General features: G+C 47.1%; 1 protein-coding gene across 7 annotated transcripts in view; it reads right to left on the bottom strand.

The window, feature by feature from the left end:
• Positions 1–4,085: 4,085 nt before the first annotated feature.
• The window catches only part of LOC119847815 (natural killer cell receptor 2B4), a 31,543-nt gene continuing 11,775 nt past the window's right edge, over positions 4,086–23,853 (bottom strand). For 3 of the 7 annotated variants that reach the window (XM_043502198.1, XM_043502201.1, XM_038382930.2), the window contains exons 2-9: positions 22,032–22,349; positions 21,654–21,941; positions 18,396–18,506; positions 17,802–17,875; positions 15,903–15,968; positions 13,515–13,550; positions 6,638–6,697; positions 4,086–5,525 (exon numbers count right to left, since the gene is read on the bottom strand). In XM_043502198.1, coding sequence (XP_043358133.1) covers positions 5,445–5,525; positions 6,638–6,697; positions 13,515–13,550; positions 15,903–15,968; positions 17,802–17,875; positions 18,396–18,506; positions 21,654–21,941; positions 22,032–22,349 — 1,034 coding nt within the window. In that variant the 3' untranslated portion in view covers positions 4,086–5,444. Of the gene's footprint in view, positions 5,526–6,637; positions 6,698–8,998; positions 9,010–13,264; positions 13,551–14,718; positions 14,774–15,053; positions 15,969–17,801; positions 17,876–18,395; positions 18,507–21,653; positions 21,942–22,031; positions 22,350–23,853 lie in introns of those variants that run through there. The other 4 variants (XM_043502199.1, XR_006276948.1, XM_043502200.1 and 1 more) reach the window with 4 other exon arrangements.

The raw sequence follows: 23,853 nt of genomic DNA on the forward strand, positions 1-23,853 counted from the left end.
TGGGCAGAATCCCAGGGGCAGTGTCACTCTCCATAGAGACTGTGCTGGGCTGGAGGCATTGAGCTGTGCAGAGGAACCCCAAAATATTTGGTCCTTGCAAGACAATGCCTTGCAGCCTGCCACTGTACGGAGTCACATCTCTTTTAACGTGGCCCTCCCCAGCCGGGCCGAGTCATAGACTTTAAAGTCAGAAGAAACCATCATGATTCTAGTTTGACCTGCCCATCGCAGGCCACAGAGCCTCACCCATCACCTCTGGATGAATCACTGAACTCCTCAAATCATAGTTTAAAGATTTCAGGTTACATAGAATCCACCATTTACACCAGTGGTATAAAGGGGCCTTGGTGAAAATGAGACCCCAGGATCAAACTTTTATCCTATATAGCTGCTTTAAACAGTGCTTAATTGGTGCCAGGGCTGGGCAGGTCATGGTCCCAGCACCTGTGGGCTGGGCAGGTCACAGCCCCAGCACCTGTGGGCTTGCCACATCAGTTATGAAATCACTTGAGCCCTGGCACCTCTTCCATTACAAATTAAGCTCTGGCTACAAATAACCAATCTGGGGACATTTCTCCGTTGCACATTACATCACTGGTATGGGTGTAAACAGGCCACATCTTGTGTGGGTGAACCAACAGAGCTGTGTTGGAATCAGTGCAGATACGCTGATTCACATCAGCTGAGATCTGCCCCATTAGCAGCGTCTTGGCTACCCAGCTGAGTGGGCCGACCAACCAATTGCAGCACGGCTCTGCTCAAGTGACCCTACGAATGGCATCGCAGGGCCTGCGTGCTTGTGTCTCAGCCACTCTTCTTTGGATGTGATCAGCTCACAAGTGAGATGGGAGAGGCAGTTTAGGAAATGCCAGGCTGATAACCTCAGCCTGCCCTCTTTCACAGCATCAGCAGCCATAAGGTTTTACTCACCATCTGCTCTTGTAGATGATCATGCCCTCAGTGATAGCACAGAGCAGTAGCTGATTGGCTCAGTAATTGCAACGTAGACCCCGATTCAGGAAAGCACTTATGCATTTGCTTAACTCTAAGCATGTGATTAGGCTCCATCGACAATTTGAAAGCATATGCCTAAAATTAAGCCCAGGCTTTGCTCTCTTTCCTGAACAGGGATGCTTGCCTGAACTCTGGGACTTTGTGCATCACCCACAGAGCAGTCCACAAGTCCAGTAACATCCAGCTCCTTGCTCTCAGCAGCACAGCTCAGAAGTGTCAAAGTAGTAAACAGAGCGACAAGGGGAGCTAATATCGTTTATTACCCGAGGAGGAGCTCTGTTTAGCTTGAAAGCTTGACTCTCTCCCTAGCAGAACTTGGTCCAAGATATTACCTCCCCCACCTTGTCAGTCTACTATCCTGTGCCCAACATGGCTACAACAACACTGCCCAAAGTAGTAAACACTTATTTTTAATCACTGATGTCAGCAGCAATGGCAGTGAAATTCACGCAGTGAGCTAATGTGCCGGGTAAGACGCACCGGTGCTTTTAAGCTGCTGAGTTCAAGGGGAGCTGGTGAGAAGTGAATACTAAGATGCTCCCACACGTGGTAGCTGGAAGCCAGCAGTCTCCAGGAGTTAGAACCTGGCTGGAGCAGCGAACTGGCAGCGAATTAAACAAAGGGGAATCTGCAATGCCTGCTGAGAACTGACCCACTTTCCTTTCAGCCCCGAGTGGTTCACATCCGTTACTGGGAAGATCTGATGTTAACACTGAAGAGACGCTATTATGAACTAACCATTACCCAGGCGACATTGTTGTCTTCAGATTGCACACGCAGTCAGATCGATACCCGCAGTCAAAAATCCACAAGCTGAGAGAGAGAGCCCCAGCTTGTGAAGCTGACTGGAGAGCGAACACTTACCATGTGCCTTATTATATTTTGATGATGGAAATGCGCAAAGACATGAGAACAACTTTACTGCTATGTAGCACACTAGTGCATCAGCCTTAATGGCATGCACTGCAGATTGTCTCCACATGCAAACCAGCCTATTAATGTACGTTACGATAACATGACAGCTTCAGCTGGAGCCGAAAGTGCTGATGGACCCCAAGTCTGTGGAATTTGAGCAGTTGCCTTCCGACTATTTCCGCTTGTTAGAAACACAAAGAGCTGAAATTTCAAGCTGAAACCCTCACAGCAAGACAAGAATCAGTCTCAATACCTGGTTGTAATAGGACTTCAATTTCTGTCTGTAGCCCATAGAGCTAGCTTTATCATTTATTGTATTCAGCTGTAATGTAACAACCCTACAGGCCTGTCTCCTGTAAGACACTGGCTTTAGCAGTTAGCATAAGGCTTGCAGCCTATGAACTTTTGCACAGATAATAGCCCAACAGCCACCCCTAAGTTTTGGAGAACTGGGAATAGAATGTGTAAGGAAGGAATTTGTCCATAATGACACCAGCCAACCACAGGAACATGAGCTAACACCGGCTTTTGAATAGAATATCTGCAGATGTCTGACCACACGTGTGCCAAAGCAACAAATTGATAAAAAGGTGAGCTCATTAATACACTAACCTATAGGAGAAGGACACCCCAACATTAGTAGGGTGAGGAAATACAAACAAGGAAGAGGGAAAAAACCCCTACTGAATAGGCATTAGACAGAGTGGCATCAGCATAATGTATTATAAAAGTTGTATCCCAGCCTGTGGGCAGGAGGAGAGAGATGTAGCCCTGGGGAGATGCCTGTATGATAGCCACTGGTGATGAGGGGGAAGGTGAGGAGGAAGACAATGGCTAACATTTCAGGTTGGTCTGCAAGGGATGGTGCAAGAACATGGATGCATAGGCACCAACTCTGTGGGTGCTCTGGGGCTGGAGCACTTAAGTGAGCTGTAGCTTATGCTCTAATAAATTTGTTAGTCTCTAAGGTGCCACAAGTACTCCTTTTCTTTTTGTGAATACAGACTAACACGGCTGCTACTCTGAAACCTGTAAAGCTGTCACAACTGTGCACAGCGGGGTTCCCAAGGGAACATTACTTTTTATAAAACTGGGCCTGATTTGCGGCCTGTCAACCCTCAGAGTGATTACTTAAGAATTCGCTGTTATCAATATAATCAGTACACAATCCATAGATCAGGCTATGTATTGTCCGCTTCTATTTATAGGCAGCAAAAGAAGGACCCATCGGGATTGCTCTAGTGCGGTGGTTCTCAACCTATTTGCCATTATGGGCCACATAGGCAGCTCTCTGTGTTATGTGGGCCGCATCCACACCATATATATACTACCTGTATGGCCCTGAGGATATCACATGTGCTGCAGTTGTGTTTTGATTGGGCTGCAAGCAGCCATGGACCACAGGTTGAGAACCACTGCTCTAGTGAATCAGTCCACTGAATAGGTCTGGCTGGAAAACAAGAATTCCTCTTTGCAAAAAGCTAGATATAGCACAGCCCAGTGGTGAAGGCCTGACCTGCTCGGTGGAAAATGAAGGATCAAGGCCCTGCTCTGCTTTGATTTGGAGGGGGGACTTCAACCTGGGTTTTCCACATCCCAGGTGAGTGCCCTCCCCTGCCCCCAGACTACTGATTGACCTGGGGTCTTGCTGTCTCTTCTTTTGACCAGAAATTCCACCCTGCACCTGCGAAGCCTTCCCATGAAAACCAAGATGTTTTCACAAAAGGTTTTGTTAATGAATCAGCATTTTCCATCCAAAACACTTCCCAACCAGCTTTATTGTTTAGCTCTGTAGGGTGAGCTGTTGGTGTGACCCCTCTGCTTATATACAAAGGGTCGTCTTCCCCTCTCCCACTCTGAAATTAACAGGAGCTTTCCATTAACTCCAACAGGTGTAAGATCAAACCCTCTGGGCAGAATTTCTGGTGATGTCAATGGCAGATGTGTCTAGAGATTGAAATTCACCCTCATGCCAAGGGCCAGGACAAAGTCTTCCCATTACTTACATCCCACTTAAACCTCATGAACCATTTGCAGTCAGAAAAAAGGGTACATTTGTCAGGTGCTTTGAGACCTGATGAAAGATGCTGTACAAAAGCTAGGTATTTGTACTCACAATAGATATTTACAGAGAAAAATTTGACCATATCTAGTCATCAGAAAGTAGTATTTATTTTTCCTGGGCATTTGGCCTCACCTACAATACAAGAGGTATTCCTCCCACAGCTACATCTCTTTAAATACATTATACAAGCTAAAGATCTGGCCTAAATCAGCATAGCTCCATTAACTTCAATAGAACTGTGCCAGGTTATACCAATTCTCTCTCTCTCACACACACACACATACACATACACACAAAATTCCCCAGCCCTGCTGAACTTTCTTCTTGTACCGGCAGCGGGCATGGAAAGTCCTAGCTCACAGCTCTCAATACAGTTTCCTGTTAGTGATTCCAATTCATGCTTCATAGGGTGCAACTGAGGGGACTATCCTGACCCAGGATTCAGATCATTAAGAGCAGCCCACCAAAGCCACTCCCCCCACAAGTGTGGGAAGTCACTGGAAGGTTCAAAACTTCCTCTTGATTCTCTCTGTTTTACTGGTTTGCATTTCTCTAAGCCAGGACAAACCTGGCTGTTCAGTTTCACCTTTGTTTCTAGTCAGTTTGACTCTTGCTCACTAACAAGACACTGGGTTCCCCTTGTATAAAATAAAACAATTGGTAATAAGTCATCATCTTCCTCAGGATGACGCGAGACATGGGTCTGGGCTCTTATACAACTCAGTCACCAAAACTTAGAACATCAAATTCCAGTGCCATTCCTTGCCCCTTAGATACCTCCCTGAAGAGTAGGGGCTGAATTTCCTCTCACTTACCCTGGCTTTACACAGCTGTAACTTGGAGCTCAGTTGATTTACACCAACAGAGTATCTGGTCCAGTTGACTTCAGTGGAGTTACTCCTGATTTACACGAGCATTAGAGTGAGTTATACCCTACATCTGTCCTGCTTAGCTATATTTTAAAGCTATAAATAAGTTATTAAGCTAATTAACCAATAATACCCATTGCTTATGCAGTTAAATCTCTACACACCTCTGCATGCAAACTGCACAGGAGTGTTGAACCAGTTGAAATTAACAAAATAAAATAAAATAAAATAAAATACTCCCAAACCAAGCATCTTTCCACATCAAACCTTCTCAAACAACCTTTCCCAATGAAAGAAAAGTTCAGGGTATCTGTTTTCTGCTCCCTCTGTGTATTTGTTTTCAATGAGCCTTCACGGTTTGGCTTGGGACTGCATGATCCGAGTGAAGACGCTGTGATTGTGATATTTCCACTCTGAGCACAAGGAGGAAACCCCCCAAGTCTTGTGCATCCAAGCAGCTCAGATCAAAGCTGTGCTTATCTGCACAGGTGGAGGTCTGTCCATCAGCAAGGAGCTCACTCCAAGGGGAAAAGGCCTTTAAGGAAAGGAAGATGGTGTCCTGCAGCGAGGGGCTTTCGAAGCTAGGAATACAGATGCCCAGGATTAGGTGAAGATGAGCGCGGCATTTGAAGACGCCTGGGTCTGGAAGGGGCTTCTTGAACCTATAAGAAAACCAACAACCTTGAATGTGCTTCAAAAACAGGAAATCACATTAAACACACAAACCCCAGAGGCACCAAATCTACTGATTTTACAATCCTTGGGGGCGGGGTGAGGGGGAGGAAATGGGTCCATGAGGCTGGATAAGAATTTTTGTAAGGAAATTAGCCATGTCAAAAATCAAGCACTGATGGGGAGTGACAAGGACAGGATTTGGGTGGGAGATAAGCCCAGCATGTCCGTGAAAAGGAAACTGGAGCTGATGTGCAGCAGGTGGGGACCCTGGCCCCGAATTTTAACAAAGATGTTCATTGGTATCTAGTGGCAAACCAGTGATGCAAGACTGATGATTCTGTTCTTGCATCATTCGCTTTATAATTAGCAGGCTGTTCAGCAATGCTTTCAAAGCCAAAGCCAGACCCTTGCTGCAATCATTAGTCCATATTAGCTGGTTTGCCTGGAGGAAGGGACAGAGCCCTGGAGAACAGGCTGCAGGGAATAGCAGTTACTGAGATTCCTTCGACAGAACAGGGTCAGACTGCGCCAGCACCGGCTCTGCGCGAGCAGGCCCACCTCATACTGCTTTGAAATGGAGCTGCAGCCAGAGAGGAGTCGCTGTCAGTGGAGCGAGTGGAAACTGCTCATGCCCAGCCGTGGAAGAATAAGGCCTCAGGCAGGAGAAATAAACATGTGGGGCCAGCTCTTCATCTGGCATAAGTCAGCATGGACTGCATCTATTCATACCAGGTAAGAATCTACCCCTACTCTAGACTCCAGGGGTGGGGTGGCTCATTTTACCCCAGCTTAGGATCTGCGCCCATTGAAACCAGGGTGACAGCAGATGTAATGGAATTACAGCTGGTTTACACTAGCAGGGAATTTGGCCCACACTTATGTGGAATTTTCCTCTTTCCTTCCCTTTGAAGAGCTGGAGGAGGGGTAAACGCTCCCTCCCTCTCCCCACCGCAGGGAGTGGGGTCACAGGAACAAGACCAGCATTTTGCCCTGAGATTTGTGGCCACTCTTAGCTCTGGTGGGGCACGGGTTAGGGGACATTCAGCTGCCAGTAGGGCTGGGGTTCAACATGGCAAGATCAGAGCAGCACACTCATTACCTCCATGTAGATGGTAGAGATGAAGGATGGGTTGATTTTCTTCCTCTTGACAGAAGGAGGCTGTGAAGTAGAGCAAGACGGTTGGTTATGGCATCCATAAGCCAGGCAATAAACCCCAGCTTCCCTGCCATGCTCTGGCAAGGACACGTGCGAAAGCTTGTTACTTGGAAATCAGTCTGCCTCGCCATTCATCACCAACTAAGCCGTCAGGGAACGAGGGCTGCAAAGGGCTCTGATTTCCATCAGGAAGGGTAATGCTCCAAAGGGACAGGAGCCTAAATAGCACAAACAACAAGGAGTTATTGTGGCACCTTAGAGACTAACAAACTTATCTGGGCATAAGCTTTCATGGGCTAAAACCCACTTCATCGGATGCATGGAGTGCGAAATACAGTAGGCAGGTATAAATACACAGCACATTAAAAGATGGGAGTTGCCTTACCAAGTGTGTGTGTGGCGGGGGGGGGGGAGGGTCAGTGCTAATGAGCCAATTCAATTAAGGTGGAAGTGGCCTATTCTCAACAGTTGACAATAAGGGGTGAATACCAAGGGAGGGAAAATCCCTCCACCACTGATAATGCCCAGCTCAGGGTCCGCCCGTGTTAGACTCTGGGATTTTCAAAAGCACCTATGTGATGTACGAGCAGGACTCTCATCGACTGGCAGTGGGACTTAGCCAAGCTTCAAGGTTAGAGGATGGGGTGAAATCCTGGCTCCATTGATCTCAGCAGGGTCAGGACTTCACCATTAATGTCAGGAGCACAAGTCCCAGTGGGGACCATCTAAGTCATTAGGTGCTTTTGAAAATGTTTCCTGCCAATCTTTACAACTTGGATTTTCAAAGGAGCCTAAGTCCTGGTCTACACTAGGCGTTGAGGTCGAATTTAGCAGCGTTAAATTGATGCAACTCTGTACCCGTCCACATGACGAAGCCCTTTTTTTCGACTTAAAGGGCTCTTAAAATCGATTTCCTTACTCCACTGCCGACAAGAGGATTAGTGCGGAAATCGGTTTTGCTGGGTCAAATTAGGGGTACTGTGGATGCAATTAGATGGTATTGGCCTCCGGTAGCTATCCCAGAGTGCTCCATTGTGAGCGCTCCGGGCAGCACTCTCAACTCAGATGCACTGACCAGATAGACAGGAAAAGACCCGCGAACTTTTGAATTTCAATTTCCTGTTTGGCCAGTGTGGCAAGCTGCAGGTGACCATGCAGAGCTCATCAGCAGAGATGACCATGCAGAGCTCATCAGCAGAGGTGACCGTGATGAAGTCCCAGAATCGCAAAAGAGCTCCAGCATGGACCGAACGGGAGGTATGGGATCTGATCGCTGTATGGGGAGAGGAATCCGTGCTACCAGAACTACGTTCCAGTTTTCGAAATGCCAAAACATTTGTGAAAATCTCCCAGGGCATGAAGGACAGAGGCCATAACAGGGACCCGAAGGAGTGCCATGTGAAACTTAAGGAGCTGAGGCAAGCCTACCAGAAAACCAGAGAGGCGAACGGCCACTCCGGGTCAGAGCCCCAAACATGCCACTTCTATGATGAGCTGCATGCCATTTTAGGGGGTTCAGCCACCACTACCCCAGCCGTGTCGTTTGACTCCTTCAATAGAGATGGAGGCAACACGGAAGCAGGTTTTGGGGATGAGGAAGACGATGAGGAGGAGGTTGTAGATAACTCACAGCAAACAAGCAGAGAAACCGGTTTTCCCAACAGCCAGAAACTGTTTCTCACCCTGGACCTGGAGCCAGTACCCCCCGAACCCACCCAAGGCTGCCTCCCGGACCCACCAGGCAGAGAAGGGACCTTTGGCGAGTGTACCTTTTAAAATACTATACAAGGTTTAAAAGCCAGCATGTTTAATGATTAATTTGCCCTGGCATTCTTGGCTCTCCTGGATATACTCCCAAAGCATTTGCAAAAGGTTTCTGGGGAGGGCAGCCTTATTCCATCCACCATGGTAGGACATTTTATCACTCCAGGCCAGTAGCACGTACTCGGGAATCACTGTAGAACAAAGCATTGCAGTGCATGTTTGCTGGCGTTCAAACAACATCCGTTCTTTATCTTTCTGTATTATCCTCAGGAGAGTGATATCATTCATGGTCATCTGGTTGAAATAGGGTGCTTTTCTTAAGGGGACATTCAGAGGTGCCCGTTCCTGCTGGGCTGTTTGCCTATGGCTGAACAGAAATGTTCCCCACTGTTAGCCACGCAGTGGGGGGAGGCAAAATGCGACCTTGTAACGAAAGCACATGTGCTATGTATGTAATGTTAACAGCAAGGTTTACCGTGAAAGAGTGTACCCATTGTTCTATAAAATGTGTCTTTTCAAATACCACTGTCCCTTTTTTTTTCCTCCACCAGCTGCATGTGTTTCAAGGATCACAGGATCTTCTCCTTCCCAGAGGCTTGCGAAGATTAGAAGGCAAAAAAAATGCACTCGCGATGAAATGTTCTCTAAGCTCATGCTGTCCTCCCACACTGACAAAGCACAGACGAATGCATGGAGGCAGACAATGTCAGAGTGCAGGAAAGCACAAAATGACTGGGAGGAGAGGTGGGGGGCTGAAGAGAGTAAGTGGCAGGCTGAAGAGAGGGCTGAAGCTGAAAAGTGGCAGCAGCGTGATGAGAGGAGGCAGGATTCAATGCTGAGGCTGCTGGAGGATCAAACTAATATGCTCCAGCGTATGGTTGAGCTGCAGGAAAGGCAGCAGGAGCACAGACCGCCGCTACAGCCCCTGTGTAACCAACCACCCTCCTCCCCAAGTTCCATAGCCTCCTCACCCAGACGCCCAAGAACGCGGTGGGGAGGCCTCCGGCCACCCAGCCACTCCACCCCAGAGGATTGCCCAAGTAACAGAAGGCTGGCATTCAATAAGTTTTAAACTTTTAAAGTGCTGTGTGGCCTTGTCCTTCCCTCCTCCACCACCCCTCCTGGGCTACCTTGGTAATTATCCCCCTATTTGTGTGATGAATTAATAAAGAATGCGTGAATGTGAAGCAACAATGACTTTATTGCCTCTGCAAGCGGTGATCGAAGGGAGGTGGGGAGGGTGGTTAGCTTACAGGGAAGTAGAGTGAACCAAGGGGTGGGGGGTTTCATCAAGGAGAAACAAACAGAACTTTCACACCGTAGCCTGGCCAGTCATGAAACTGGTTTTCAAAGCTTCTCTGATGCACCCCACACCCTCCTGTGCTCTTCTAACCGCCCTGGTGTCTGGCTGTGCGTAACCAGCAGCCAGGCGATTTGCCTCAACCTCCCACCCCGCCATAAACGTCTCCCCCTTACTCTCACAGATATTGTGGAGCGCACAGCAAGCAGTAATAACAGTGGGAATATTGGTTTTGCTGAGGTCTAACCGAGTCAGTAAACTGTGCCAGCGCGCTTTTAAATGTTCAAATGCAATTCTACCACCATTCTGCACTTGCTCAGCCTTTAGTTGAACAGCTCCTGACTACTCTCCAGGCTGCCTATGTGTGGCTTCATGAGCCATGGCATTAAGGGGTAGGCTGGGTCCCCAAGGATAACTAAAGGCATTTCAGAGTAGCAGCCATGTTAGTCTGTATTCGCAAAAAGAAAAGGAGTACTTGTGGCACCTTAGAGACTAACAAATTTATTTGAGCATAAGCTTTCGTGAGCTACAGCTCACTTCATCGGATGCATTTGGTGGAAAATACAGTGGGGAGATTTATATACACACACAGAGAACATGAAACAATGGGTTTTATTTATTATTAATTACTATTAATTATAACTTATGCTCAAATAAATTTGTTAGTCTCTAAGGTGCCACAAGTACTCCTTTTCTTTTATCTATAGGCATTTCAACATCCCCAACAGTTATTTTCTGGTCTGGGAAGAAAGTCCCTTCCTGCAGCTTTTGAAACAGACCAGAGTTCCTGAAGATGCGAGCATCATGTACCTTTCCCGGCCATCCCACGTTGATGTTGGTGAAACGTCCCTTGTGATCCACCAGTACTTGCAGCACTATTGAAAAGTACCCCTTGCAGTTTATGTTTTCACTGGCTTGGTGTTCCGATGCCAAGATAGGGATATGGGTTCCGTCTATGGCCCCACCACAGTTAGGGAATCCCATTGCAGCAAAGCCATCCACTATGACCTGCACATTTTCCAGGGTCACAACCCTTGATATCAGCAGATCTTTGATTGCGTTGGCTACTTGCACCACTGCAGCCTCCACAGTAGATTTGCCCATTCCAAATTGATTCCCGACTGACCGGTAGCTGTCTGGCGTTGCAAGCTTCGACAGGGCTATTGCCACTTGCTTCTCAACTGTGAGGCTGCTCTCATCTTGGTATTCTTGCACCTCAGGGCAGGGGAAAGCAAGTCCCACCAGTCTGTGCTTGTTTCCCGAGCCCAGAATCGGCGTTCCACCGCAGGAATCTGCCCCATTAGCACCATGATGCCCACATTGGCAGGGTCTGTGCTTTGAGAGAAGTCTGTGTCCATGTCCTCATCACTCTCGTCACCGCGCTGACGTCGCCTACTCATCCAGTTTCGCTTTGCCAGGTTCTGGTGCTGCATATACTGCTGGATAATGCATGTGGTGTTTAATGTGCTCCTAATTGCCAAAGTGATCTGAGCGGGCTCCATGCTTCCCGTGGTATGGCGTCTGCACAGAAAAAAGGCATGGAACGATTGTCTGCTGTTGCCCTGACGGAGGGAGGGGCGACTGATGACCTGGCTTACAGAGTTGGCTTACAGGGAATTAAAATCAACAAAGGGGGTGGCTTTGCGAGAAACTGAATGGCTGCCTCAAGGATAGAACTCAAAAACCTCAAGGATAGAACTCAAAACTGCGTTTAGCAGGCTGTTGATTTCACAGAGGGAGGGAGGAGAAAATGAATACAAAACAAATCTGGTCTATTTCTTGTTTTGAGCCACTTCATCTATCTTTATACATTATGCTGGCAGCAGACTGTGCAGTACGACTGCTAGCCATCATCACCTCCTGGGTGCTCGGCAGAAGACGGTGCAGTATGACTGCTGGCCATCATCTTCTGCTTGCTGCAGATTAAAAGACAGTGCACTGCTGGCAGGACTCAATCGCCATGAGATGAAACAAGGGAAAAGACTTGGCTGAGTTACTCCCATGTTTGCCCAGGCGCCCGGTTAAAAGAGCACCCAGGACTATGTCGATGACATCTACCAGTCATACTGCACTGTCTGCTGCCAAAAGGCAATAAACTGCTGCTGTGTAGCAATGTAGTACCACGTCCGCCAGCACCCAGGAGACATACGGTGATGGTGAGCTGAGAAGGCTCCATGCTTGCCATGCTATGGCGTCTGCACAGGTAACTCAAGAAAAAAGGCGCAAAATGATTGTCTGCCCTTGCTTTTATGGAGGGAGGGAGGGAGGGAATGGGGGCCTGACAATATGTACCTAGAACCACCCGCGACAATGTTTTAGCCCCATCAGGCACTGGGATTTCTACCCAGAATTTAAATGGGCGGTGGAGACTGCGGGAACTGTGGTATAGCTACCCACAGTGCAAAGCTCCGGAAGTCGAGGGTTGCCTCGGTACTGTGGACACTGTCCGCCGACTACGTGCACTTAGAGCATTTGTGTGGGGACACACACACTCGATTGTATAAAAACGCTTTCTACAAAACCGACTTCTATAATTTCAACCTAATTTCGTAGTGTAGACATACCCTAAGTCAATGGAAGTTGGGGCCAGATTTTCAAAGATATTTAGGAACCTGAAAATGCAGATAGATGTCTAAGCTTTCGAAAATCCCACTAGCCACCTATCTACATCATTAGGTGCCTAAATACTCTTAGAAAAATCTCATCACAGATGTCTAACTTCCTTAGGACCCTTTGCAAACCACAGCCTAAAGGTGCAAATCATGCAATGCTCCAGTCCACGTCAACAATGTGTAACACACACACCTGCCTGCTCACCTTTAAGGGCCCCTTCAAACCCTTTTGTATAACGAACTCACCCTTTTTGCCCGCTCCATTTCAGGGGGCCTCCTACAACAAGCCTGACCCCTTATGCTTAACAATCCGCCCCAACCTGTATTTAGCTCACACACTGATGGGCATCCCCAGACCTGCTCCTGAAGATGAGCTCGGTGTAGCTTGGACCGATGCAGGTTGCATCCAGGGCCAGTGCCACCACTGGAGGTTGATCTTCCAGGGCCAGTGCTACCACTAGGCAGCCGCCTAAGGCACCAAGTCATTGGGAGTGGCCAAAAGCACGCTCCGGGGAGGCGGTGTAGCGGAGGTGAGCTGGGGCAGGGGGGCGTGGGGAGGGCCACCTGCAGCAAGTAGCCGGAGGAGGGCAGCGCACAGGGGAACCGCTCCCCACCCCAGCTCACCTCTGCTCTGCCTCCTCCCCTGAGCGCCTCCCCACTCTGCTTTTCTCCCTCCCAGGATTACAGCACCAAACAGCTGATTGGCGCCGCAAGCCTGGGAGGCGGGAGAGGTGGAGTGACAGCAGCGTGCTCGGGGAGGAGGTGGAGCAAAGGTGAGCAGGGGTGGGGAGCTGCCGCACAGCTCCCCGGGCCAGGAGGGGGGGGTAGGGAGCTGCCACAGGGGCGGCAGGTGCAAGGTGGAAATTTTGCCTAGAGCACGAAACATCCTTGCACTGGCCTTGGTTGATCCAATAAAAGAGATGGCCTCCCCACCTGATCTCATATGTCCTTGGACTGACAGGACTACAACAACACTGCCAACTCCCATTAACATGGATGGAAAATCCTGCCAAGCCCCTTGAAATTTTACCCTTCACACACTAGTGGGCCCAGCTACATAGGATGAAAACCTTTGCAGAACCCAATACGGCCATTCACTGTGACTTGCCCAGATACGGCTACCACCATAGCAAGACAGACTCACCCTCTGGACAGCAGCATACACCGTGAAGTCTGCTGCCTGGGGAAAGTCAAGACAATCAACATCAGTGAAGAGCAAATGATGGACAAAGGGCCCAGCTCTGAGCTGGTGTAGGTCAGCATAGTTCTAGTGACTTCAGCAGAGCTATGCAAAATGTACACCGGCTGAGGACCTGACCCAATGATCCTTGTACTAATAATAACATAGTGCTTCTGGTCATTAGGTCTCAGAACACTTCACTCACCCAGTGAGTTGGCTGGAGAGCTGGGATTCAAGACTAGGTATCCCAGTGACTAGCACAAACAACTAGAACACAGCTCCTTATCGGGGCTGTTCAAGGAAAGAATTACAGTTAGATTAGAACTTGAAAAGAGCAAAAATGTTATGGATTGAAGGTAATCAATAGTTCACTTCAGAATGGAAGGGCATATCTGGGAGCCCCCCCCACAGGGGCCAGTCCTTGGCCTTGTACTATTCAATATTTTCCTTAATGACTTGGATAAGGGAGTGGAGAGTGTGTTTATAAAATTTGCAGATGACACGAAGCAGGAAGGAGTTGCAAGCACTGCGGAGGATGGAATTAGAATTCAAAACAACGGTGACAAATTGGAGAATTGGTCTGAATTCAACAAGTGAAATGCAATAAAGCCAAGTGCAAAGTACTTCAGTTAGGAAGGGCGGGGGTGGGGAATCAAATGCACAACTATAAAATGGGGTGGTGTTAAAACTGCTGAAGAGGATCTGGCGGTTACAGTGGGTCACAAATTGAATACGAGCTATGATGCAGCTTTAAAAAAAAGGCTAATATGCTGGGGTGTGTTAACAGGCATGTTGTAAGACCTGGGAGATAATTGTCCTGCTCTGTGCAGCACTGGGGAAGCCTCAGCTGGAGTATTTTGTTCAGTTCTGGTGCCACATTTTAGGAAAGATGCGGACAAGGTAGAGAGAGAGTCCAGAGGAGAGCAACAAAAATGATAAGAGATCTAGAAAACCAGATCTATGAAAGGTTAGGGAAAAAATATGCAGGATTAATCTTGAGAAAAGAAGGGACTTGATAAGTCTTCAAATCTGTTAAGGGCCTGATTTAGTTGGGGACTGGCCCTGCTTTGAGCAGGGGGTTGGACTAAATGACCTCCTGAGGTCCCTTCCAACCCTGATATTCTATGATTCTATAGAGAGGACGGGATCAATGGTTCTCCATGTCCACTGAAGGAAAAGCAAGTAGTAACGGGCTTAATCTGCAGCAAGGGAGATTCCAGTCTCTAGGGCTACGTCTACACTACCGTGGTAAGTCGACCTACGCTACGCAACTCCAGCTACGTGAATAACGTAGGTCGAGTTACTGCGGGGGTCTACACCGCATGGGGTTGATGGGAGAAACTCTCCCGTCAACTTCCCTGTACTCTACTCCTGACAAGAAGAGTAAGGTGTCGACTGGAGAGCGATCTGCTGTCGATTTGGCAGGCCTTTACTAGCCCCACTAAATTGACCGCCAGTGGATCGATCTCAGAGTGTCGATCCTGGCTGTAGTGTAGACATAACCTAGCTCATAGAACTATCCTGAAGGTATTTTATGGAGCAGTGACGTGAGGAACCTACAGGTCTACACCTTGTGAGATATTTCCCGTAAGTAGTTAGCATAAGGCTTGGAGGCCTCTGAGCATAAGTGAGTTACCAAAGAGTAACCCTGATTTATGGGGGAACAAAGAATATTGTGTTTAGGGAATTTGGGGTATAAAATGAGATCAGGGAACCCTAGGAATAGCAACAGAAACTAGCTGTGGATATTTTAGGACAGGAACATTCAGGTGAGTGTGGTGATCGTGCATGTCCGGGTTCCCAACCAGACATTGAACTTCATTCTGTTGTGCTCATACTGGAACTAGAACCTTTCAAACCTCAAATCTAATCACAGATCAATTGGAAATTAAATCAATAAACACTCAACAAATCAGGCAACCGGTTAGATATTAAAGAAAGCTTTCTAAACTCTCAGGGAAATTGAGTTCTGGAATAGGTTCCAAGGGAGGTTGTGGAATCCCCATCACTGGAGGTTTTTCAGAACAGGTGGGACGGGTTACTTTGTCCTGCCTCAGTGCAGGGGGCTGGACTAGATGACCTCTTAAGGGCCCTTTCAGCACGCCATTGCTATGATTGTTCAAGAACCATTGGCCAGATCCTCAGCTAGCGTAAATTTTTGTCATTCCATCAAAACCACAAAAATCAATGGAGCGATGTCAATTTACACCAATAGAGGATCTGGTCCCACAGGCCTGAGAGGTGACTCCCTTCATCCATACGCCTGCCCATGGAGTAGCTTGATGTAAAACAAAACCTATGGTTTGAAAGCAGCAGAGTGAACCTTGGTTGGGAGGACCACTGGGCACTTACTTGCGGGTTGCAGTTGATCTCAGCATAGATGGTGTTTCCTACAATTCTGCTCTGAGCATTTCCATTCTGTACAGGGAGAAAACAACAGCTGGGTTGGTTTAAATATCTTAGTCATGGGGGAAAAAATAAGGGATTTAATTTCCTTCCTGTCTCTTCAATCAGGACCATGGCTTAACTGCTGAGAGAATGAAATTCAACCACCCTTTGGGGCCAGATCCAAGGTGCAATGAAATCAACAGGAATCATTCCACTGACTTCAGTGAGCTCTGAATCAGGTTGCTAGAGGATGATGGACCCATGAACGACAAAGAAGAAGTGATGCCAAAAAAACTTGATCATCTTTTTTAAAAACAGATGCAAGAGAAGTGGATGGCGAGAATGCGGTACAATTAATCTCTTTGGGGTTTCATACAGCATTGGATACTATCTCTCCTTAAAGCTAAACTCACAAAGCTAAGACATACAGTGTGGATAGGCCACAGTCGTGCAGACTAAAAACTGACTGGAGGGGACTCAGTCATGACAACCTTTCCACAGACAAACATGCCCTCCAGACCACAAGGTTCAGTTTGACCATTCTCTCTGGGGAGAGGTAGCTCCATCACCTACAGCTTGTTTGGAAAGCAGCAACACATTTGCTTATTTGGTCAGGCCTTCAGCGATCACTCTAACAAATCTGTGGTCACCCAGAATGTCTCAGTAACAGTAGGGGTAGAGCTCAGAGTCCCCCTGCTAAGAAGTCCCCATCCCTGAAACCTGAGCTAAAGGAAAATCCCCATTAGCCAATAGCAGTACAGGGCCTATGACACACAGATGAGTTCTGATTCCAGTTAGTAGAGGACAGTGGTGCATATACACATTAACTAACAGTGTTAGCTCTCCGATTTTTATGCTGCTTTTATACATTAAATATCTGTACTTTTAGTATGAAAAACCCATTGCTCATCTGACATTAGTTCCACTTATCCAAGAAATACAGAGAAGTGAAACGTAATAAAACAAGAAAGAGGAGATGAATACAGGGAAAGTATTTTAAACTGCCACAGCTCCAAAAGAGTGAGATGAAATGAGTTCCGGGGGCAGCAGAGGATCAGAAATCAGAAAGGGAGCAGCTATGCTCTAAACTGGCCAGAAAGTGGCAGCAGGTGGTTATGAATGCATCCTGCATGTTATGCACGTTATGATCCACAGCTAAACAGCAGCAACAGAAGTGCTAAGTTACATATTATTACTTGGTGCTTTTTAGGGCGTGAGCACAGAAGTCTGTTTTTCCCTTGGGCTTGTGTAGAGACAGGGACGTTCAATGACAGTGAAAGGTGACAAATTCAAAGTCAATAAAAGGAACTAATTTTTCCAATTAACTCATATTAGACTGTGGAACTCACTCCTATAGGATGTCATTGAGGCCAAGAAGGAGTGAGAGTCAAAGAGGAGTGGGAGACATTTATATAGAGAACAAGGATATTCAGAGTTATAACAATTAATGAAAACAGAATTTTCGAAGGAATAAAAACCTCATTCTTCAGGTCTTAAACCAATCTGACTATTAGGGGTGAAAATGAGGCCTTCCTTGATAGCTGGTTATTCCACACCTGCCTAGAGAAGGGTTCTTCCCCCTTCCCGAGCCATCTGGTTCTGGCCACTATCACAGATGTGATACTGGACCAGAGGGGCCTTGGTATGATCCAGTCTGGCAATTTCCAGGGATGATTTTCTATCTGATCTGGGTGGGAAGGCTGTCAGTGATAGCATGGTTTATGGAAAAGCAGGGCAGTACTCCACAAGACTCACTCTCTGCTATAGATTTCAGCCTTTGCCACTTTTAAGCTGGGCTGTAACAATACTGCTCTGGCCTTGCCTACAAAGGGGGAAAAACAAAGGGATTCCCTTGGGACTCACAGCGTTTCTTCTGGGGCGGGAGTCCTCCACTTCCTCATAGATGGTGAGGGGTGGGTCACTGTCTTTGCAGGAGCCTTTGAAGAGACAGAACAAAGCAACTTGTGCAAGAGACCCCATCACATCCCATTCTCACAGGGTGAAAGTTACCCCAGGCAAAGCCCTCTGCTCAGGATTGCACAGGGTGTGGGCAGCTTGCCACTAACATATCATCCTCAGCCCTGATGTTTCCCAGAGCCACCCTCCCTGGTCCCAGTGATATTAACATTTTCTCTAAGACTTTTGGCCTACTACCCCAGGGTCTGGCTGCAGTGCAGGACGAGCATTTAAAAAAAATCTATAGACATGAGGCAATTTCAGGTGGTTACTATGGGTTTACAGGGCCAATGTCTGATTCATAGATTTTCAGTCCAGAATGGAGTCAGAGGACCAGTGTGACCATCTAGCCTAACCTCCAGTGTAACACAAGTGTCAGCAGGGATGACTGACGGTGCATAGACAGCTCTCCGCCATCCGTATGTGGTCCTCATGTTAACCTGCTTTCATGACCTGAAGGTGACATTCCTCTACTGGATGAGCGTCTTTTTAACCACTTACTTCGCTTCTTCCGACGCTTGCAGAGGAAGATGAGGGTGAGCGCCATGAGCAGAAGCAGTAGTCCCAGCCCTGCAGCAACAATTGCCCACAGTGGGACTTTCTGAAAAAAGTCTATAAGAGAGAAAGGTGAAAAGCTGAGTTCTCATTACACTGCAGAATGCCAGAGCCTTTCCTGATCCTTATTCTCCACCCTATTTTATAGCATTTTTATGATGGGTTAGTTAATGGGCAGTAGATGCTTTGGTAAATGATAGACCAATTGTCATAGAGCCCAACAGACTACCGAGAAATATTGCCAACCGCTGGTATTCAATAAAATCATGAGTTTGAGTTACAAAATCCATGTTGTTGGGTTTTTTTATTTTGCCTCTGGTTTCCAATTCTTTAAAGTTCACTTGGGTCATATTTTCAGGTTTGTCTCCCAAACCCATTGATGGCTAGAAACTTACTTTTTTAAAAAATGAAAGCTGAGGATCTCACCTTGTCGCCCGATTCTAGGAGTTGGGGCTTTATTGAAAATGCTTAAGGTCGTAAGATTTGCAACAAAATCACAAGCGCTTGCAACACTAGCCTATGGCATATAACCATCTGTAATGCCTTCTTCAGACGTGCTCCTACACATACTACTCATATCCTTAGCATGCTACTGGCCAAGTGCAGCAGCAAGGCTGTCCAAGCTAATCACCGGGGCCCAATTCAGAGACTTTTAGCAAAAAATAAAACAAAAACAAAAACCACCAAAATTTTTAAATAAAAAAAACAAACCAACTAAATGCATCCGATGAAGTGAGCTGTAGCTCACGAAAGCTTATGCTCTAATAAATTTGTTAGTCTCTAAGGTGCCACAAGTACTCCTTTTCTTTAGACTTTTTGACATCAGCCTATTTACTCACTCAAAATACTCCCTACTATGTCTTACACAGGCCAGGTTCCTCCAGGTAAGGTGACATTTCTTCATCAGCCCTACAACTCTCACTTTCTTGCTCAGAGGGAGTCAGGAGTTTTATAAAGGGTTTTCCAGAGTCCATTGCAGAGAAAAGAAGTCCCTTCCCTGTTTCTCTGGACAATTGCCGGTTTGGCTGGCCAATCAGTTCTCTTTCCCTCACTTCTTGTTCTGTAGGGACATCACCCACTACAATACTTGTGACTAGAGTGGGTCACAAATGTTTCATTGAAAAGGTCTGACCAAAAAAATATCATTTTTTGAAAAAAAACACCATAGATTTCAGTGAAATTTTATCAAAAGGCTTCATTTTTCCTCTGATGTCAAAACATGCTATTTTCAGAATGAAATGTTTTGCTTTTCGTTCTGAAACACATTTCTGCTATTTTTTTAAAAAGTTGAAAAGGTCAAATAGGAACACAATATTCTCATCTGATTTAAATGAAATGTTTTGATCGACATAAAATGCAACTTTTAAAATTTTAATTTCATTTGGGAGGAAACTTTCAATTTTGTTTTGTTTTGTTCCACTGGGGCTTTGTAGGTGCAACTGCAATCATAATTATAGCAAAGAGACACTTCCTGAAGAGCTCATAATCAAGAGGAATAACAGCAAGTCTGTTCCCTTGAACAGCACCACTGGTTTTCCTGAGGTCTCCCATCCTACTACTTAACCAGCTCAACCCTCCTTCGCAGGGGGTGGGAGTGCTGACATCTGAAATTGCAGGTGTATCCCTGCCTATCCCTTTACTGGGATGAGCTATTTGAATCCTAGAATCCCAGCAATGTCAGGCTGGAAGGAACATTGAGAGGTCATAAAATCCAGCCCCCTGCATTGAGGCAGGACCAAATAAATCCAGACCAGCCCTGACAGGATTTTGTCCAGCCTGTTCTTAAAAACCTCCAGTGATGGGGATTTCATAACCTCTCTGGAAGCCTGTTCCAGAGCTTATCTACCCTTAGAGCTAGAAAGTGTCTCCCAATATCTAACCTAAACCTCCCCTGCTGCAGATTAAGCCCATTGTTTCTTGTCCTATGTAGAACAATTGATCACAGTCCTCTTTATAACAGCCCTTCACATATTTAAAGACTGCTGTCAGTACCCTCCCCCTCCATCTTTTCTCAAGACTAAACGAGCCCGGTGTGTTTTAATCTTTCCTCACAGGTCTGGTTTTTTTAATCTTTTGTCATTTTTGTTGCTCTCCTTTGAACTCTCTGCAGTTTGTCCCCATCTTTCTTAAAATGGCTCCCAGACCTGGACACAGGACTCCAGCTGAGGCCTCACCAATGATCAGAAGAGTGGAACAATTACCTCTCATGTCTTACATTCTACGCTCCTGTTAATACACCCCAGAATGATATTAGCCCTTTTGGTAACTGCATCACATTGTTGACTCATTCAATTTGTGATCCACTGTAACCCCCAGATCCTTTTCCCTAGCCAGTGGTTTTACTTGCAAATATGTATAGACCACGTGCCCCCTGCACTGGGAACAGAAGGTAGTGTGAGGTTTGTGGTGGGTCTTAAATCCCGCAGGAGGAACTTCCATGGGCTTGGACCAGCCCCAAAAACCTGTTGCCTTCGCTGATGAGCTTTACCCTGTTCTAAACTGTTTCGCACAAAGACCCCTCTGTGCTGGGGTTTGGGAGCTGGATTTACACAGGCTTCTTTGAAAATCCCAATCCTGGCTAAAGGGCTGGTCAAAAATTTTCCTTCACATGTGTTTTGACCGAAAATTGCTTTTTTTTTTTCGTTATATAAAATATTTTCATGAAGAGCATCTGCTTCCGGTGGAAAATTTTGAGTTTTGTGTAGAAAAAAACCCCAAAATCAAAAAATATGGGCCTTGGCCAAAAATGTTTGTGTTTTGTTTTATTGATTAATGTTGTGTGGAAAATTTAGATCGAAACAATTTTGTTGTTATTTTGTGTAAATTTTCTCCGTGTTCGGAGAGGGGGGAGAAGTGTTTCCCAGAGAGCCCTACCTATCCAAAAATCCCTACCTCACTTCCCAGCTGCCTCTGCCCCATGTAAAGGTGGGCAAGTCACATCACTGCTCTGTGCCTCAGTTTCCCCATTTGTAAGATGAAGGTGATGATACAGCCCTCTTTTGTGAAGTGCTTGGAGATTTACAGCTGAAACATGCTATATAAGAGCTATTAGTCAAAGAGAGCAAGATCCGCACTAGTGGAAACACAGCAGTATCACTGAAACCTATGCAACTAGCCACCAGAGCTCTGGCGGCTCCCACACCCAGAGGCCCATGCATTCAAATGCTAAGTTGAAGAAGACAATAAATCCACACATATATTTACCTGTGTTGCACCATGGTTTGACATCTACAGTGTCTGTGTCCCAGCTGGCTCGGTTACTAGCATTACATCGGTAGAAGGAGTCATTGCTGTCTGCATTAATCACTATGTGCAGCAGGGATTGGTGCCCAACGAGTTGATGGTCCCTGTCAGATGGGATCCGGGACGTGCCTTGGGACCAGCTGTAGGTGACTCTGTCAGCACCAGGCACCGAGCAGGACAGGGTAACGTTGCACTGGCCGAGCTCCTGGTGGGCAGAGAGCACCATGAGGTTTGGCTGCCGGACTCGGTCTGAAAGGAGAGACCCTGGTGAGAGATGCTGAGGAAGGTGGCTGCCGTCAGTGACACACACTAGGGAAAAACGTGATCTTTGCTACTCACCAAAAACAGAGACATGGAACTTTGTGATGTTAACTCGGCCTCCTCCAGGGTCAACTTCCAAGGTATAGAGGCCACTGTTTGACTTCTTAATGGGATCGATCTGCAGTGAGAGGTTCTCAGGGTGGAAAGTGACTGTGTTGTGAAAATGTAGGGATGACCCAAGGTCAAGGTCCTTTTTATTAAATGTTACAATCCGATACGTCTCTGCTGAGTCTAGCGTGAACTTCCAGGTGATTCCTGCCCAAGGCTCCAGCAATTTCACTGGCTGTAACTGGACGGATTCCCCAGCAATTGCGGCCACTTCCATTTCTTTGCAACCTGGAGGTTCAAAAGTACAAAGAGCAGGTGAGTGAAGGGTTAACTGTGTCCCAAGTTTGTCAGGGAAACTGGGATAAAACAGGATCATTTCCTGGCCTGGCTTAGGGGTGGGTGGAATTTAGTGCTGGTGAAAGGTGCTGAACTGATCAGCCTGGAGTCCTCTATTAAACCACAGCAAGGCTGCACCCCAGACTCCCCGGCCTGCCCCTTGACCGTGTGCATCAGCGCTGACCTGCACCAGGGCGGGGTCAGCCCCCATGGCCAGTTTGATCCTTGCTCCACCCCACTTTTCACTGTCGCAGGCAAAGGGGTTTCCACCATGTCTCTGGCGAGGCTAATCCTCAGCCCCACCCATTTCATGTTTCACACTTCTTGGAGCAGTGGAATGGGCATGTGGCTCAGGCACTGAGCCAGGCCTTAGGACACCTGGGTTCAGTGTGGCCAGCTCTGCCACAGATTCCAGGGGTGACCTTGGGCAAGTCGCTTCATGAATCTGTGCTTCAGTTTCCCTCCTAAAAGTGGGGCCACTCTTTCTTTCCAATCTCTATCTTGACTATTTAAAGTGTAAGGTCTATGGGGCAGGGACTGCGTATGTGCAGCATCCCACATGTTAATAACCCCTGGCTCTTATCAGTATATCTCACCATGCTTTCCAAAGGAGGTCAGTTTCATTAGCCCCATTTTACAGCTGGAGAAACCGAGGCACGGGGAAGGGAAGTGGCTTGCCCAGGGTCACTCAGCAGGAGAGCTAGAAATAAGCACTCAGGTCTGCTGAATACCAGCCCAATGTTCTATCCACTCAGCCACACACGATGGCCCCTGGAGACTACTAGAATATCATCACTGATACTCCTGGCTAGACGTTCAGTCTCCCTGGCTCATCCGGGCCCTGGATTCTTTCTTCAGTCAGTCACCAAGATTGGGAAATGAGCTTTCATTCATTAGCATTTAGATGACAGTGCCAAGCGGGATGGTCTTACTGACTGTAGCTTGGACCTCTTTCCACCAGAAGCTGCACGGAGCCCCACGCTGTCTTTTCACACCGGCCCCAGAGCAGCCCCTGGGTGCTAGCAGCTCCTGCAAAGCGTCGAACTGAAAAGCTCTTGAAAAATAACCCCCAAGAGTGTGACTATTTTCTGCGCATCTGCCTTTTTCCGATGAAGTGAGCTGTATGCTCTAATAAATTTGTTAGTCTCTAAGGTGCCACAAGTACTCCTTTTCTTTTTGTGAATACAGACTAACACGGCTGCTACTCTGAAACCTGCCTTTTTCCTGTGTGTGGTTAAGTAGGTGCCATTGTCTCTGAGCCAGCAGCGCAGATAAGCTGCTCAAGGGACCCTCAGAGGAGGGACAGGCGTGTGCAAATGGGACAGTTAAACAGCTTCCCTCTTTCCCCTCACAGCTGCTATTGTGGGGGACGTAGAGGAAGCCGCTGGGGTGAGCAGGATTCCTGGGACCGGAGCTTCCTCACTCGGGCAGATCATTGGCCCATCGAGCCCAGCCT

The sequence above is a fragment of the Dermochelys coriacea genome, chromosome 24, assembly GCF_009764565.3.
Source record: "Dermochelys coriacea isolate rDerCor1 chromosome 24, rDerCor1.pri.v4, whole genome shotgun sequence".
In the NCBI taxonomy this organism is placed as follows: Eukaryota; Metazoa; Chordata; order Testudines; family Dermochelyidae; genus Dermochelys; species Dermochelys coriacea.